At 31.2% G+C, this 19,418-nt stretch overlaps 1 protein-coding gene across 1 annotated transcript in view; it reads left to right on the top strand.

Annotated features, from left to right (window-relative positions):
* Positions 1–19,418, top strand: part of LOC143196101 (uncharacterized) — a 96,783-nt gene that overhangs the window by 233 nt on the left and 77,132 nt on the right. The window contains exon 1 of the mRNA XM_076403704.1: positions 1–161. This exon is cut by the window's left edge and continues 233 nt beyond it. Within this exon, the coding sequence (XP_076259819.1) occupies positions 89–161 (73 nt within the window). The 5' untranslated portion in view covers positions 1–88. The remainder of the gene's footprint in view (positions 162–19,418) is intronic.

Genomic DNA, 19,418 nt, shown 5'->3' with positions numbered 1-19,418 from the left:
TAGTACCAGCCACACACAGCGCCGTTTTTCTTGTCGTAAACAACCATTTCGTTCGTAAACAATTCCTCGTTGAATATCGGTACCCAAGATGAAGTTTTCACTGATAGTTGGACTTTTATTTTATGTGAATCTGGCGTCCGCCGACACTACCAAAGATGAAGGTGGTAAGTAGTACACTTTAGTGTTCATAATTTTGAGAATACGCGAAAAATCGTTCAAGTAACAATATATATTAGTCGTCTTAAGAGAAAGCTATAAAATGAATTCCCCTAATTTTTTTAAAGACTTGTTTTGATTTAGAAATACCTTTAAAAGGTACGTGTTTATTCATGTCAAGAACAAATTCTTTTAAATTCGATATTACCAATTTTGATTTTGTAATGGTTATATATATATATATATATATATATATATATATATATATATATATATATATATATATATATATTAGATATATAATATATGGATATATATGACAATTCTCTTTTCAACCACAAATGTTCCAACAAAATTTTTCTGCATCTAATATTCAATTATTCCGATCTTGTATAAAATTTTACTACTAGTGACATGCTTGGGCTTTTACACAGTACTATGCATACAAATAGACACACACAGAACGATTGCGATATTTCCTCAGTAATATTAAACAAAAATCGAACAGAGATTAATAAACAGCCGACGCGATTCTAAATTGAGACGTCAACTTTTACTCCGAACTTGTTTTGATCGCTTAATAAGTAATTATTATGCGAAAGAAATGCGTTTTTAATTATTTTTAGATATTTGATTCTTATGAATGTGAGCTATATTTAAAATAGTTTTGTTATTATGCAACAATTCATGCCATTTTAACAGGTATCTTTATAGAGCCTTTAAAATCGAAATAAAATATGACAAATTTATTTTATTTATTTATAATTTTACTCACTTCAATACAATTGTATTATTTAGTGACTGATAATAATGTGTTTGAAGTTTGACATAAAATACATTATTTTTATACATATAGATAGTATAATTAAAAATAAACTATAAAAACAATAAAACGAACATAATAAGCTAAAAATATATATAAAAATATAAAAAAATTAGAGCAAGTGTATATACGTAAAATTAAAAAATATATATAATATAATTTTCAATCATTGACATCAGTACTTTCAATAAGGACTGGTGTCAATGTTAATCAAAGCAGTCTAATTTTATCAATTTTTAATGTTTAAGCCATCAGTTAATGAAAAGTTTCTCTAAAATGTCGACAAAACTGTAACTGCTTCATATTTTGAACCAATACAACATTGATTATTAACAAATTAATTCTAATAAAGAATGGCCAGTATTTGTAGATTTGACTGTACGTTAACTTTTCCCAAATAGTTATTATATCTAATTAAAATGTGGACAAAACTGTAACTGCTTCATATTTTAAACCAATATAACATTGATTGTTAACAAATTAATTCTAATAAAGAATATCCAGTATTTGTAGTTATTATATCTAATTAAATTCAAATAACAAAAGGTGTGACTTTCCTTACTGAATGTTCTATTTCTCTAAATATAGTATATTACAAGTTATTCTTATCAAACTACTGAAGGTAATAATATAAAAATGACTAGGACACATCAGTTATAAGAGAAAAGACAATGGGTGAATAAAAAATGTTTAGGCACCACCCAGTCCATGAACTATATAGAAGATAAAATGAGCGGATGCGTTGATTGACACACACACACACACACAAAGCCAAATAAATGTTTAATATATATTGTTTAAAGCGTTTTAAAATCTGCCATTTTTTTTCTCAAAAACCACTTAATTTATGTATATAAAATATTTTTACTAAATATATGGCTTCAAGTGCTTTTTTTAAATATAAATTCGAGATACACAACAGCCTCGTGACATTAGGTAATTGGAAGATATCTTCTCGGAGAAAGATATGAATTACCTAGTTTTTACATAGATTTCCTAGAGGTTTATTGTTATTCTTATTTTGAAAATGTAGAAGATCTGACATCTTTAGATAAAAAATCGACTTCACATGGTTCATTGTAGATATAGTTATTTATCAACCTTAAAAACCATAAATATAATACTTCACCTTATTCGAGAAGATAAAGTCATTTGCTTCATTAAATTCGGTTTCGAAACGATACGTGGTACTGCATGATGTGTATTTTACAACTATAGCATCATATGATTTCTTAATATTTATTACCACCACCTATTCACATTGTGAGAAACTGTACAATATTTTATTAACAATCGAAAAAGAAACTACAAAAATGTACAAATGTTTTCCCAAAATAATTTTTAATACTATTCTAGAGTGATTAATAATAAGAATGAAGATAATATCGATAGTCTTTTAGCAAATTAATTAAATTAAAGGTCCATAGAAGATCAAAAATATCATGAAAGTAAAATATAGTTAAACTATAACAAAAACAGATACAGTCGACCCCAATTCGCGACATCCTCATTTAATTTCATTAAAAAATTCATGGATCAAGACGCAAGCATGATAATCTCCAATCAGGCATCGATAAATCGGCGAAAGTCGATTGAATTCTCCTAATTTGTTTCCCTTCACTGTCGAAAAGAAAATCTACGACAAAAAACGACCAACAATACAAATCAAATCAACCGTTAAAACTAAACAAATATAAAAACTAGACGGGATAATGAACCATTCGCTTCAGAGCCTTATGTAAAAATAATGGGCTGAGAATGGCGATCTCTTTTTATCTGCGCTTTTACCATTGCATTTTACTCTGGTACGTGAAGCTTAGATGCAAAAAGTTGTTGGCTGAGTCAGAACAAGAAGGAATAATTGCAAGGGCAAGGTGAACGACAATTTGGCTGCAGTACCTGGGTGTAAATCTGGGTTATAAAGGCGGTGTTATATTTAGATAGTGCTTAGGTCATAATGAAAAAAACAACGCTTAATGTCATGTATAGAATACGAACAATGAATCAGTTTTGGTTTTATTTCAGCTACAGCGTGAAGTAAACGACAAATGCTGAGGGATGTCGAAGTCAAAATAGTGAAATTATTAAAATAATATAAAATATGTAGCTAAAGTTAACCGCTATTCCATGTTTTGAATATTTCAATATTTTTTTATTAATCTCTTAGAACGTCAACAATCTGCCCGTGGGCAATAAGTATTATTGTATGATTCCCGTTATATAATATAACCATCCCAACATGTAGAAGATCATTTCAGTAAGTGATCTCCTGTACAACTTATAATCTAAATCTTATTCTAGATAGTTCTAATTATTCTAGAAATTATTAAATCTCACTCTATGTGTCTATTGATCAGTTCGTATGGTAGTTTGCGTTTGAACCTACGCACTTCACTGTCATCGCACACATTTAATTGCTTGGCGAGTGCATTGGAATGCACTAATAGTTTTTCAGAGTACTTCGCACTAGCACTTCGAGTCACTCGTTATCTGTTCTAAGGGGACATCGCGTTGAATCAATTCGTTGGACACGTAATATGGGGCATCGACGATGACTCGCAATACTTTATTCTGGAACCTCTGGAAGATATCTATGTTACATTTGCTAGTAGTACCCCACAGTTCAATACCCTAGGTCCAGATAGGTCTAAGCCTTGATTTAGATTTAATCCCTATCGGCCAATACATTTGGTTTAGTTTAAGCCTAAGCTGTTTTCTGAGTCTGGAATAATTTTTCTCTCCACTGCGATTATCTCTTAATGTATAGTTTTTCGAAAAGTTTTGAGATGACAGGTTCTGATTTTTCCGTGTTTAATGATTTGAGCCACTTTCTAAGTACTAGGAAAATAATTAAGTCTTAGCATGGCATTAAACATGAATCTTATTATTTTGATGCACTTTCCTAAGAGCTCTTTCAAGACTCTTCCAGTAATAATTAGGTCAAAAGCGGTAGCTTTTTTATCATTGATTTCTTTAAGTATTGTTTATTTTACTCCCTTAACAGTAAATTTCTGATGTGGCAGATTCATTTGAAACGGAGTGTTAAGAAAGTCAACTATGTTATTTTCTTCTGTTGCGGATATTTCAGACGGGTACGGATTAAATACGATTTTTAAGTGTTTAAAGAAATCTTCCGCATTATATTTATCATTCCTAGCCCAGTCAACATTTCTTTGAAACAACTTTTATTTAACAAATTTGTCATCATTAAAAAGCCCAACATTTAAAATTTTTCTTATTGTTTCTTATTGTCAAATTATAATTATTACAAATGAATATTTCATTTAAATAAGCATTAATTTAAAAAGGATCTATCAAAAATTTGATCAGGAGAACATATAAGTGAGTAGAACTGTATCAAATTTGAAACAATATGCCACGTGTTATACTACCTGTATAGCTGTTATTCCAAATGGTTTCCAATGTTCTGTCTAAAACTTTTCTGTAGTTATTAAAATAATGCATTTTTAATTCCTTTTAACAATCCGATCAGAAGACATCAAAAAACAATTAGTTTTATGCAAATGGAATTAATATTGATATATTGGGATCAGTTAATTGAAGTCGTACCGCTATTTTGGAGATCAAATCTGAAATAGAAGTGTGAGGCAAAATAGTCATTCAGTCAGGCCATTTAGTTGCTAATTTTATAAAGGAAATATTGTAGTGCTGGCTCATCGAAATTTGTGTGGCGTTTATGGTGATGGTTAATTATAAACCTCGTCGTGGCCAGTCAGCCACCCTGACTAAGAAAAAGTCGACGAAATTGAAATTTTTAAAATATCATTAATACACGGCTACAAAGTTAAACGTGGTTCATAAAACTGCTTTAAACCGTGTACATTACACTAGATTAATAAAAGAAGGTCGATACATGGATTCCACAAAAATTAACAATGCAAAATGTAATTAAACAGTAATTTTTGAAACTAGTGGTGATTACGATAAGTGAATGATACACAACAATAACGTGTGAAGGAGATCGTGATTGAAGGAAGATTTAGAACCACATTGGAAATCATTGTTCATTATCATCATCATCATCATAATCATATTAATTAGGCACTCTACTGTCAATAACTAAAATGATTAAAGTAGGTGATATGAAAAAAAAAACGAGCACAATTAATGAATAGGATAAGTGTTGGCGTAATGCGCAACCAGACACCTCTTTAGTGTCTCGTCAAAAAGTGAGAGAGAGAGAACAGACTGAGCAGGGAAGTTCTAATGTATTTAATTTAAATTAAATAAAAATTATTTTGGAATTTTTACCCTTAATACATACAGTGACGACATTATGAACAACATTCATATACTCATAAATCTTGCTTTACTTAAGCGAAAGTATATAATACAAAAACCTTACAAAGAAGCTTTAATGAGCTTTAATTTTTAAATGAATAAAAATAATATCGAAATTAAATAATTAATTATAAACCATAACATTTTATTACCAACCCTTTTGCTGTTACAAAATCATCTTAATTTAAAATAAAATTATAAGAGTCTAGATAGAATAATCGTCATTATCACCTTCAATCCTTTCCTTATGCCCACTATGGGGCACTTTTATGGCTTCCTACTGTGATTTTTATAGCATTACTTAGGCCCAATTTCCTGCAGATCTTCTTATGGCGCCAATATACCCAAATTGGTGGTGCCTCGATTTTGCTTGGCCTCTACTCTACAACCTTTTTGTACATTAATCCTTTTTACGCGCCCGATCCAATACGTTTTTAACTATTTACTGTATAACATTCGCAACTTCGGCTTTTTTCTTAGTTCCTAGTTGGTAACGTGGTCTTTCAAACTCAATTCAAATATTGATCTTTCCACTTTGCGCTACGTGACTAGTAGATTAGTTTCAGTGTAGTTGAGCAATATATTTTTTTCTGCAATCGCAATTCTACAACAAATCTAATTAATTATATATGCAAAAGGTTATAGTTAAACACATTATGAAGAGTCTACTACGAAACATGAGCAGGATAAGTATCAGTAATTTACTACTATCCGTGTCTAGTAAAATTAGAGTCAAAATCAATCAACTGTACTGATTAGTCGGAAGATACTCTTAACTTCTTCTAGGACGCTGACAAAACAAAGATCTTTGATTAATTACCAGTGTTTATCGCTACGTAACCAATGACGAACTGATAGTAGTAGAAAACATGAAATAATGGTAGTAAATAACAGCAACGTGGAATCAGTACAGCTTATATAAAGAAAAATATACTGGAAATCAGAAGATTTAAGTAAATCAAACCCGACGAACTTGTATACTCTTATCGTTAGCTCAAGTCCTCCATGTATATTTAATTCAGCACAAAAGAACAATAGTCATAAATTAATTTTTATATTAGAAGTGTACTAAACATTTTTAAAAATTTCGAATAATAAATTAACAATTGTGCTACTAAACATAACTATTTAAGACATATAATACATTTGAACAGTTATGGAGTCATTATTCATGAACATCAAAGCAGGTATCAAAATTGAAATCAAGAATAGACGACATCCATTACTTTAAAAGTAACTCGTCAAGGAATCGGTGACAGTGCAAAAATACCACACAGTTTATTATGTTCTCCCCTGAGGCTAAGCCCAACAATAGCATACAAAGAAATAATTAAGAAACGTGAAAAGTTGGACAATAAAAAATTACGGGTAATTGATAAAAATTAATTGCAGCTTATACACACAACACATTTCCTACTACTAGAAAAAATCAAGGAACCCTGATTCAAAAATAAACCAAAACACTTTCATTAATATTTGTCTGAAATAAAACGGTTTTTTTTGTAAACACTATCGAAATAAACAACTAATTGAATTATTGGTCCTTCAGAATACAATAGACTTACAGTCTTCGAAATTAAAGTTCATGCACAGAACTAAATTGTAAGGCGTACTGCAAGCGTAGTTGAATAAATTAATCAAAACGTTAAATAAAAAGAGCGACTCTAGGAGGGTTTTGGGTGTGGTTATAATTTCGATCGTGCATAGAAAAACTTCCAACCTACAAGTATTTGTTAGGAATTATAACGAACATAATGAGCTTTGTCTCTCGATTCAAAGTAATCAGTTATTTAAGATACGAGAGTCTGATTCTAGAAGATCCCAGCATGCGCACAAGGATCTAAATTTGTGACGTTGCCAGTTCTTGGAAATTTTACGTATATTTGAAAAATTTAAATAAATAGAATGAGTTATCTCGAATTTACAAATTAACCTATTAGTTTCCCTGGGAATTCAAGTTATTTTTATTTTTTGGAATAATTTTCATCCTATATAGTATAAAAACTGTAATGTGACGAATCTGTTATAAACATACTTAATTTAAAAAAAATGATAATTGAAAAAAAGAGTCATATAAAATGATATGTAATTATCATAAAAATAATTAAACATTACAATTAAAAGCCAAAATTATAGTTCTTGTAAATTAAGCGTATATTAGAAGAGTGTAGTATATATAGAACATATATTCTCGAATTCACAATTAACCTACATTTTCCTTAAAACTCAAAGAAAGGAACTTATCTTCTATAATATAATAAATGTAATAAGAAGAACTTTTATAAACAAAATTAATTTTAAAATACATTTAGAAAGATAAAAAGAAATGACTAATACGTGATATAACAAGTACAATTTATTTATCAATACACAAACATTACAATAATAAATGAAGCTCTTACTCAATCAATCTCTACCCATGAGGTATTTCTGGTGTACTTTTTTATATGGTGCCCCCTTTACGTCTAGTTACCAATCACAGAATAATACATCAATACAACTATTCACACTTCAAAAGTTAACATATTAATTGAACGGATTATCCTATCTTCGACAGTATCATATTTGATTACACTGTTCAACAAACTAAATTCATTTAAATTATTGACTCTCACTCTCACCATTTCGTATTCTAAGATCTAGTTACACCCTATAATGAGAAACCACAATATTTATAAATGAAGGTTTAGTTATTCTTTCAATATTATCTTTCCACACCTCACCATCTTCAAATGAGTCAAATTTCATTGTTTTTTGTTCAATTTTAATATTGTGGAATTACAAGCTGTGATTTTGATGAGGTATGGTCGCAAAAAGGATATCGACTCATATTTAAGTGAACTTTTTCTTTCACAAGGTCAGTTATGACAATTATCAAAATCAAAATTAAAATTGAATAAACCGGCAGCTGCATGAAATGTCGTCATATGACTCTTCACGTTAGAACTGCTATGAAAGCTTTTTTGACAATATTTACAAATCAACATTTATTAATTACTCCCTACTGTTCTGATAATCATTTTATCAATAGTACAAGAAAAAATAAACCAGAAAAGGTTTAATTTTACAAAACATAATTATAATTACATTACAATAAATTTAAATACTAGATAAACAATTAAACTATCAAAATAAAAATGGCTGCGGTAGTTAGTTGAATTCTACCTTCGACTCTCCGTAAATGACATCACAAAATTAGGCGGAAATCGCCGAAGTTTACCGAATGACGCCTGGGATCATCCAGAATTAACCACTACCTACTAACTGCTAAATATGTGTAAGACGTTGATTACCAATAAAGGTTTTTAAACCAAATCAAGCCTTTTATGCAACCGCAAAGAAAATTGTTAAAATGTACCTAATAACATTGTCACGGTGATCAATTTATTGTAATAACTCATTCAAGTAAAGCGCGTTTGGAATAATACGTTGGCTTTTCTAATTTGTTCAATGAGTTGAGATTCATAATAACTGTCTTGTAATTCCCAAAAAGAATTTTGTTGGTGGGCTATCTCCATTTCGATACTTCCAAAAGATCATTATATGTTATTTAGATAACACACAAGTATACATAGCTCTGTAATGGAGATATATTTTGCAGAACTACCAAAGGGAAATATAATGAAGAAATTAAGGCCTACTACGATTTATTCAAAAATAAAAAAAATCTTTATTTTTTATTTTAAAGCAGATTGACTGAAAAGAGATTACATGACGAAAAAATAAAAACTTACGGTTTGTTTTTGATTTATATGAATATTTGTAACACATTTGTTTTTCTGAATTATATCATTATAATATGATTTGATATGAAAAACATAACCTTGATATTTTGAAATTCAATTTTTTTTTCATTAAACATTGATAATATATTTTACTTAAAAGTGTATTTATTTTTCTACTACTTAGTATTTGATGTTAGTTATGTATATTTCCAATGTAGTAAATTTTGTTTCCAATCCAATGTTTTTAAATGTAGAGCCAAATGTTTGATGCCGGCTTGGTACCCACAGTGGTTAAGTTTAAGAATAAGATAATGTATGATTTCACGCAATTTTAATATTTCATCTTTCACAGTATCATAACCAAAATTACATGATTAAATTAAATTTCATTCAAAAATTGTAAAAGTCCAACAAGTCGTGTGCTCAAGAACACTTTAAAAATAATAATATGTAAAATCCGACAAGGAAAATGATCCCAGTCACGCCAGTAACCAGGCTGGGTAAGACCGGATGTCTTACAGGATAATTTCTAAAGTTAGTCACTCGCCAGTCGGTAGGCTTAATGCTGAGGACCGTGGTTCGGAGCCCACGTTAAACTTTAGGCTCAGTCCAGATAAACCCATAGTTGGTAAAAGGAAACTTTAAAATATATATATAAAAAAGTCAAATTATCACCGTAACTTTTGGACTTCTAGTGAATTACTGAACTTCTAATGATATTAGATAAAAAATGTTTAAAAGCCGAAGTTATTTGCCAGATTTAACCCTACTATAACAAATTGCCCAGTCCAATAAGTGTAATGAAACTGAGGGAAATTATACAAAATAATAAAATATCTATATAATAAAGTACTTAAAATACCCGTAACGCTAAGTGATTTGTTTAAAATTTAAACATCAGACCAGGAAGACATGTAAAGTCAATTACAATGACGTTCTTTTAAAACATTTCAACCAACCCTAAACAGATGCTTACATCAAATCATATTCACATCTACGCTTGCTGCGTTTAATAGAAAATATTTCGAAAACATTGAAAAGTTCAACATTACACGGACTTTCTTTGTTCCAATTTCTTTTTTTTCCTTCTTGCTGAACCCATAATACTGAAGGTGCTGGGTGTATCGTAACATTAACCTTGAAACAAAACCAGTCTAATATCAATCCGATAGATTTATATGAATGGAAATGCCGTAGATACGGTGATACATAAACGCTAAAAAATGTTACATTTAATGTTGGTTGTGTTTTATTTGGAACAAACTGTTCATAAGAGGTATTGTAGACCTACAAGGTTATTAAATAAAATCGAAATTATACTAAAATTATATTTTTGTATTATTTAATTATTACATTGTTACTAGTTGTTTCCGACTAACCTACAATTTGTTTTTATGATAATTAAATCTAGAGATCTAATTAGGAGGACCCATCTGCTCTATCTCAGTCTCTGGTGAAATTATGTTTATACATATCACTGTTGTATTTTTTTATTATATGCACCTCACTACACTACACAAGATCACATGGTTTGATACTTTTGAGTCTGTGTCCTGTTCTGGTGGTATCCAAAAGCTATAATACTTCAATATTCTCATGAGAATGGAGTCTTTCCTCATGCTCCTTTGCAATTCTCTTAATTTCTTGACTGACTGTGGATATCTGAAGGTCTCGATGTAGGTAATCAGTCCTATAGTAATTGGGTACGCCCACAATACCTCTCAGGACTTTGTTCTGAAAAATTTGTATTTTATTTATGTTTCTCTTTGCAGAACATCCCCATAAATGAACTCCGTATGTCCATATAAGTTTCAGTATTTGATTATATAATAGCAATTTATTATGTACCGATAACTGTGATTTTCTTCCAAGTAACCAGTACATTTTCCTATATTTCATTTCCAGTTCTTTTCTTTTCATTTTTATATGTTCCTTCCAGGGAAGTTTTTCATCAAATTTCATTCCGAGATATTTAGCGTTGTTACTATATGGAATGATAGTATTATTTGATATTATTGGTGCTTGCACGGTCCGTTTATAGGTGAACTGCACATGTACAGATTTACTTTCATTAACTCTTATGTTCCAAAGCTTGTGTCCAATTATTTATATTGTCACTTACCTGTTGTAGTTTTCGTAAGGTTTCTTAAAAATTGTCTCCGACAGCTACAATCGCAGTATCATCAGCAAATGTAGCCATCGTCATATTCTCCATTTGTGGTATGTGACAAGTGTAGATTAGATAAAGTATTGGTCCCAGTAAACTTCCTTGTGGTACACCTGATTTAGCTTCTTTTATTATAGAACAAGCTTCTTCTTGTTTGACTCTAAACATTCTGGTTGTAATGTACGATTTTATGTGTTGTTTTGGTAACATTTTCTGTAGTTTATAAACAAGGCTTTCATGCAAAAACCTTATCGAAGGTTTGCGCTATATCTAAGAATATACCTGAGCATACTTTTTTACTTTCGCAGGCTTTTTCAACAACATCTGTTATTCGGTGGAAGAAGCGTTAAAACAACGTGAGCCCATTTATAGCCTTGTTTGCAGTTATTATAATTAATATTTTGAAAAAATTTGCAGGCGTTCAGACAGCATGGTGCCTCTCTTTAACTACGTGAGATCACTGTTATTTTCAATAAATTGTATCAGTGGCTACAGATCAAATAAAAGGGAAAATGAAAGCTTACGTAACTTAGAAACTTAGTCTTGTCGTTCAGAGTTCCGAAACTTTTCGTTTTATCGTTTCCAAACCACAATAATCCAAGAAAAGTATTTCTATTTTACATATCTGTCGAAATGAACTCATACAGCAAACACACTGACCAACATAATAATAAACAGATTTCGATTTCATCGCCACCGCGAGTCAATGAAACGATCTATCAACGACAATAGAAAACGACACTAATTCTAACCAGACCAGAAAAGCGCAAGGCTACCGTAACTTTTTTATTCGATTGTTAACGTCCAAATCTTCCGTTGGCCAACGCCGAAGAACCAATTAACTATTGAACCGTTACACAATTTGTCTTTTGGCAACCGGCCGCGGACAAATTTATGCATCATTAATATTTTACCTGTCGATCATAATACCCGCGAAATTTGTTTATGAAATTCGAACGCCATTTTAAAAAACCAACAGTTTATTTAATGGTTTCGAGTGTTTTTCGGCTGGGTTTGCTTTCGTTCGGGCTATTTTGCAACGTGGAACGTTCGAAAACAACCGAGAGTCAAAGATCTGGTCGGGGTAGGCCGTGGAAGACAAGCGAATAAAAAAATACGGTCGTTCCTGTAGAGCGGTGAACCTGAGGAAAGGCCGTTACCCTCGAAAATAAATGCAAAGAGCTTCTTCTTACAAAACACAACAAAACAGTGGCGTTTCCAGTTTTGTTTCTTTTTTCAATTCAGTGTATCGAAAGTTCCATCAATACCTATTGATGAAAATGCGAAGTATAAATGTAAACAAGCGTTGAACAACTTAACCTAACTGTTAAATTAGGTGGGTTTGGCATTTCACGACCTGAAATTTTATTTAGTATTTTTGAGTTATGGGGTTTATATAGCCGCTATTCATACAATGCTCAAGATAGTATTTTCAACATCCATTAATTTTGTTGTTTGAAATGAAAAAAATTGCAGTCAAGATCATCAAAGACTCCAAAAGGACGAAATAAGGTTACCATACGAATTGACAAAAAATTCGTTGCCAGGCAAAATGAAGCGATTTCTGTGGAGTATAGTGATAGGCGATGAAAAATGATTTTACTACATTAATTCCAAGGATTTCAAACTTATTCACATCACCACTGAAGTGGAGTATTCATGACCATAGAGTATTGCCACGCATATAGTGAGATCACCAAGGCATTGTGTATGTCGAGCAGCTAAAACAGAATGGAACTTTCGCGGCAGATCCCTAACGACCTTAATTGAAAAATATTATCATCTTGCATGCCACCGCTTGGTTTGATTGTTAAGTATTCGTTCTTGTAACTCGAATGTATAGTTCTGCCACATTCAGTACTTACTAGATATAGTTATGTACTCACAGACATACTTCTGTTTACCACTTGTTCTCAAATCAATGCTGTATAGTTTGGCTAGCATATAATATCGAAATGTTTAGAAATGTAAAAATGGATCATTGGAGAAATAAAAACATGAGGAAAAATTGTAATAAAATTGTAATGGAAAAATAGATGGCGTGACTAGGATTAAATCCATATGTTTTTAGTGAGCCCTAACCCTCAAAAGATGCGTGTATAAATTTGACAGCTGTCGGAGCATTAGTTTGTGAATTATAGCATTTTGAGTGAAGCAACTTTTGTTATTGTAAAAAAATTGATTAAAAGGAATTTTGCGTGTTGATAAAATATTTCGTTTTGGAGGGAAAATATACAGTTGAAGCAAAAATTTGGCTTGATGTCGATTTTCCGAACACTGCTTCAGGAAAATCAACCATCAAGGATTGGTATGCCAAGTTTAGACGTGGTGAAACGAGCACCGAAGACGATGAACGCAGTGGACGCCGAAAAGAGGTTTTTACCGACGAAAACATTTAAAAAATCGACAAAATGACTTTGAATGATCGTAAATTGAAATTGATTGAAATAGCAGAATAAAGATTTCAACTGAACGTGTACATCATATAATTCACGAATATTTGGGTATGAGAAAGCTCTGTGCAAAGTGGGTACCGCGCGAGCTCACTTTTGACCAAAATCAACGACGAGTTGATGATTTGGAGCAGTGTTTGAAGATGATCAAGCGTAATAAACACTCTGAAGTCTAATCCTCTGTCATCCGAGTGGACAGGGATTTGAAGAAAAAGACAGTGCTGCTTCACCAAGACAATACACCATTTGACAAGTCAGTGAAAACGATGGCAAACATCCATGAATTGGGCTTCGAGTTGCTTCCTCATTCACCGTATTCTCCAGATCTGGCCCCCAGCGACTCCGATGACCTGTTTTCAGGTCTCAAAAGAATTCTCGCTGGGAAGAAATTTTCGTCAAATGAAGAGGTGATCGCCGAAACTGAGGCCTATTTTGATGCAAAGGACAAATCGTACTACAAAAATGGTATCGAAATGTTGGAGGGTCGCTATAATCAGTGTATCACCCTTGAAGGGAATTATATTGAATAAAAAAAATAATTTTGGCAAAAAAATTTATTTAATAATGGTAGGCCGGGGACTTTAAATTGACTTGTTATTCATTTATATTGTACAAATTTTTCTCAATAAATGCTTTTCTAATAAGAAAAAATGATCAGAATACATGAAAACATCTAGTATATTCTATAAGAAATAAAATCCAATATTTATAAATAAATAATAAACTATTTTGAAACATGCTATAATAATATTTCTAATTTCCCCAAAGTATCTCCAATTATTCAAACGATTTCAGATTCCTTTATATTCGAAGCACACGCATCCCAAGTATGAGGAAGGAAAACGAAATATGCAAAAGAAAAAGCTGTTTTCAAATCGATCTTTCCTATAACAGACACTGAATTAGAAAAAGCTGTTATATGATCCATATGTTCCTCTGAACATCATTCCTTTTAAGATCGTTGACCAGATCTGGTCGTTAGGAATGGTGAAATCAGGAAAAGGCTTCAATCATGTAACATCAGTCATAAATCAGTCACTCATGAATTAATTTTAATTAATTTGTAATATAAATAACAAATATTGACGCAAAAAAGGATTAGCGAATATGAATACGAAAATGTATTTTACATTGTAATTAGCTAAAGGTTTTTTGTGATAAAACCAAACCATAGAATAATTTCAAAACTGTTTTGTTCATAAATTACCTAATAGTATTCATATATTGTTATATACCATGCTTTTGTCACACCATTTTGTAAATATATTGATTAATTATTTTTTTATTAATTACATCTTACATTAAATATCATGATTACAATTTTAAAATTAATTTATTTGCAAATTAATTTATTCCTACTGTTTTGTTGTACCTGTAAATTGAAATAAAATTGAACTGCTTAAGCTAATGTTAAGAATACATTTATACTGTAAATAACTTCATATGGTTTGGTTCGCTTCAATCTTATGAAGCTGAATAGCTTCCATTTTGCTGTGATTTGTTAACCTTATCTGCTGTCAACCGGTGGAATCAGGAAGGATTCTTGAATGAAGTGATATTCTCAATACTTAAACATATACCGGATATAGTATGAGACCACTCCTGAATCTGCTCTATACTGCTGATATCCCAACAACAACAAGAGAAACAGTACTTAGAACATTTTCCGACCGAAGAATTATCATGACAAAAGATATATGTTTGCCTAAAGTTGTAGAAAAAGTACAACTAACTCGGCATCATACATCTCTATCAGAGTTTAAATAGGAATCATCATGTTAGACCCGCAGCAGATCAGGTTAAACTCAAACTCAAACAACTGTACTAGTTAGTCGGAAGTTACTCTCAAGTTGATCTAAAATCTAAATCAAGATTATTTTATCAGTCAATTATAAAGCCAATTTGGATCTATGGGGTATAAATGTGGGGTTGTACTAAAAGATCAAACCAACTAGTAATTCAACCCACCCAAAGCAAAGTTTTACGATTAAATACCAATGCTTATCGCACAAATTAACAAATTAATAGATCATTTAATGGTTATAAATTCACATTCTTTAATATTATTCCTACTTTCTAAACTGTGAAAAAGTGTCTCTATTGCTTGGTTATCTTAATATGTTTTAACATACATACATATATTGCACTAATTAGCATTATATATATTTCCGATATTATATTGAAAATATTGTCACAATAAGTTTTAATAACATAACACATAATTTTTAAATTATTCTCTCTACTCTATTATAACCGCGGTCGATTTTCGACCACCGGATGATCATAAGAATGAAAGAAACGAATATTCCCAAAACAATTCTTCAAGTTTAAAAACACTCCTTTAACGTACGCAACCTCAACGAACGAACCAATCGAAATGGATTCTTGAACTTCATAAATTTGACTGTGAACTTTAGCAGGTATGTCACAGACCGAAAAGGTCAATCTTGACAAGAACAAGATACAATGGAATTCAACGAAGATATGGCTCGTGAATCTTAGAAAGGATTTCGAGTGGGATGGTGCATGCCACAGATGCTATTATCATAATGGAAATCTCAGCAATACTGTGTGATGCACGGCTAAATAGCATTGCAAATTATAGAGACTGAAAGTTTATTGTGATCGAGTCGTTGTTTTTATTTACCGCGGAATGCATTATAATAAATTGTCTGATGATGATGAAATCAGAAAATAGGAATATATCGGATTAAAGTTTATAAATAGGTTTAGCATAACGTATTTTATATTTGAGAGTGTAATAATACTATCGTATATATAATTTTTAAGGGCATTGTTATTTAGGACTTTCCAAAAAAAATAAAGCTAGACATAGACCTATAATAGACTTTAATGAAATTTTGAGGCAGCCGACTTGTTGCGGCGATAGTCGCAGGTTCGAATTCCGCAGACCATGGATATACTTTATCTTTGTCTAGGCGAGTAATAAATATCACTAGGTGAAGGTTTAAAATCCAACAAGGATAAACCAACTCAGTCACGCCAATAACCAGGTTGAGTAAGTCTAGATGACTTCTGAGATGGTCCCTAGATTGGTCACTGGCAAGTCGATAGGTTTAGCGCAGAGGACGGTGGTTCGTAGTCCACGTTAAGCAATAAATACAGTCCAGATAAGCTCTGATCAGTAAAAAGGGGCTTTAAAATATTATTTTGTTTTTGTGTATATATAAATATTTGTTATAACAATTTTAAATAAGAAATGGTGTTGTCGTACTAGGGAGCACTGAGGGTTCTACATTCAAAACGCTTTTAATTGTTTAAAAATTTTTCTAAAAATATTTATTATAAACCTTCATGCAAACTACACAGGTAAAAAAATGTTTGTAAGTAATTTTCAAAACAGTTAACTTGAACCTTATATATCTTAAGAAGTAAATACGATTTCAGTATTTAATGGCAATTTTTTAGCATCTAAAATGTTCTGATTCAATTTTCCAATTTTTTAGCAATTTATAATCGATTATATATCTGAAAACAATAGAAATAAAAGCAACAAAAATTAGAAAAATATTAGTTTTTTTTCACTTAAGTTTCAGATTATTTTCAATAATATTAAACTACTGAAAATTGAAATACTCAGTGTTTATTCGTTTCTATTTCCTTTCTCTGTCCCATCCCACTTGTGAGTGATAGGCGGGCCATCGGAATAGATAGCCATTTAATAAGAGAATACCTAAGGAGACAGTAGATAATAGTTAAGTAGTTAGAGAATGTCATTGGCAACATTGAAATAAAATGACAAAAAAATTAAATGGCCAGACATTAGAGGATTGGATTTAAATATGTTTTGATGTTCAGACACTTCGTATTTTAATTAATTACTTTTGGTGGCGATCTTTTAACGAATTTTGGAGGTAATTCACGAACTAAGTGCCTTTCCAATTCTAAAAAACTCAATACCTTTTTAACAGATTCCTAGACACTATTTCGCATGGAGTCAATATACTCGTATATAATCAATTCATAAAACAATGCACATCATCAAAATTTCAGCAGTGTCAGAAATGTTGCCGCATCAAATTAGACTTTGGTTGATAAAATTCGACTGTTTATAATTACTTTTTTTTAACCGAGTTTAAAATGAATTTTATATTTTTACAAATTACATTTAAAAATAAGGTGATGCCATCTATGACGTGCCTTGGCTGTTTTATTGGAAGGGCTATACGTTCCACGTCATTCCAAGTAACATCAATAATGATATATCTTGCCTTATCCAAAATATTTCAAAATATCCTCAGTCGTTCACGTCAGTAATTTTTATAATATGTTCAATTTTATACATCACTAAAATACATAGCAAGTTAACGACTTAATAGGTTGGGGAGATAATAAGGTTGCTTCTTGATTATCAACTTATTAACGAAAGTATTACTTAACAGAGTTCGGAAGATTTCGGACAAAACAATTTCAGTTAACGTTGTAAAATCAGTGGTTTGATGAACACCTCTTGTTTGTAAACTTTTTGCTAGAAGCATCGTAGTGCAGGGAGTAGGGCCACCAAAAGAGGTTTGTATTGACTGTGTGGGGTTCTTGGAGAACCGTCACACATTGGGAAACTATTTTATTCAGACTGTATCATGAAAATTTGGTACAATATAGAAAATGACCAAAATGGTAGACAAAGGTACAACAACACTCACAAATAATTAGATTACAATTAAAAGAAGTGCATTCTTAAAGTCGTTTCGTCAGGAGGGAGGTGTTATATTCACTAGGAGTATAGTATCTTTTGTGTAGTTAAGTCGCCACTTCTTTCCTTTAAAATAAAAGTAAGGCAAACATTGTTTTGCGATTTTGATTACATTAAATATACATGTAAATATTAGAACTTATATATAAAATATCTCATATATAGAACTTCATAACGAGAGTGAAAGTTCTTAATTACCATCTTACATCGAGAATATCCACCGTCTATGGGTTAATACCATCATTAACTTAATTTTTTCACCTTCATCGGTTCGGGCATCGAATTGGAGCGGTGCGTTTCCGTTCAAGGCAAACTAAAAATAATGACAAAATTAAAAGGTAACATGGCGTTTTTCTCACGGATCTAATGAACACTGATCGATATCTGATTGTTGGCATGCCGGTGATTTTCTAACTCTTATTATTCAGCACAAAATTGCACACTCCCCGTTTTATTAAATGCCAACAATTGGATGGGAAGGTGGCTCCTCGAGGTACTCTTCAATTGTGCTCGTGGGTAAATGGCATTGACCTAGGGCCAATCAGGTCGAGATATTTCTGGTATAGGTCACCGGTGAAATGTATTCTCGAGCTATGCAACAATGGTGTATAATTAACAATCATCTTGTCTGTTTTTATAAGTATAAAATTCATTTAAATGTTACTTCGTAGACTAACATTAACTAAAACTTTCATGATATTCTAATGAAGCGGAATGATCTTCGATATTAAAGCAAGTTTGCTTATAAAAAATATTTTATGATGATCTGGATTTATCAGGTATAATTAGATCTTAAAATATATATCTAGGTGTGACCAAGTCATTTCATAAAAATGATGGATACATTATTTTTATCATATGACCTCTAGGTAGAATCTGTTTAGAATCATTTGTGATCTTTGATCACATTGGTTTATCTGTTTTAATGTTATTTATAATTTTGAGAGAGTTTCGTGTTGTTTTGCTTGTTATTTACATATTAAGTAATTATTTTTGTAAAAAGTCGAATTTGAAAAGAAAATATGCAAAATGTTGATGATGTGTGGATATCCGAAGGAAGTACATATAACATAAATAA

This window comes from Rhynchophorus ferrugineus, unplaced genomic scaffold (genome assembly GCF_030347505.1).
Source record: "Rhynchophorus ferrugineus isolate W39M unplaced genomic scaffold, kcgeb_rfMv2 rfM4, whole genome shotgun sequence".
In the NCBI taxonomy this organism is placed as follows: Eukaryota; Metazoa; Arthropoda; class Insecta; order Coleoptera; family Curculionidae; genus Rhynchophorus; species Rhynchophorus ferrugineus.
Note: the sequence above shows the minus strand (reverse complement) of the source record. Positions and strands in the feature narration are given on the sequence as shown.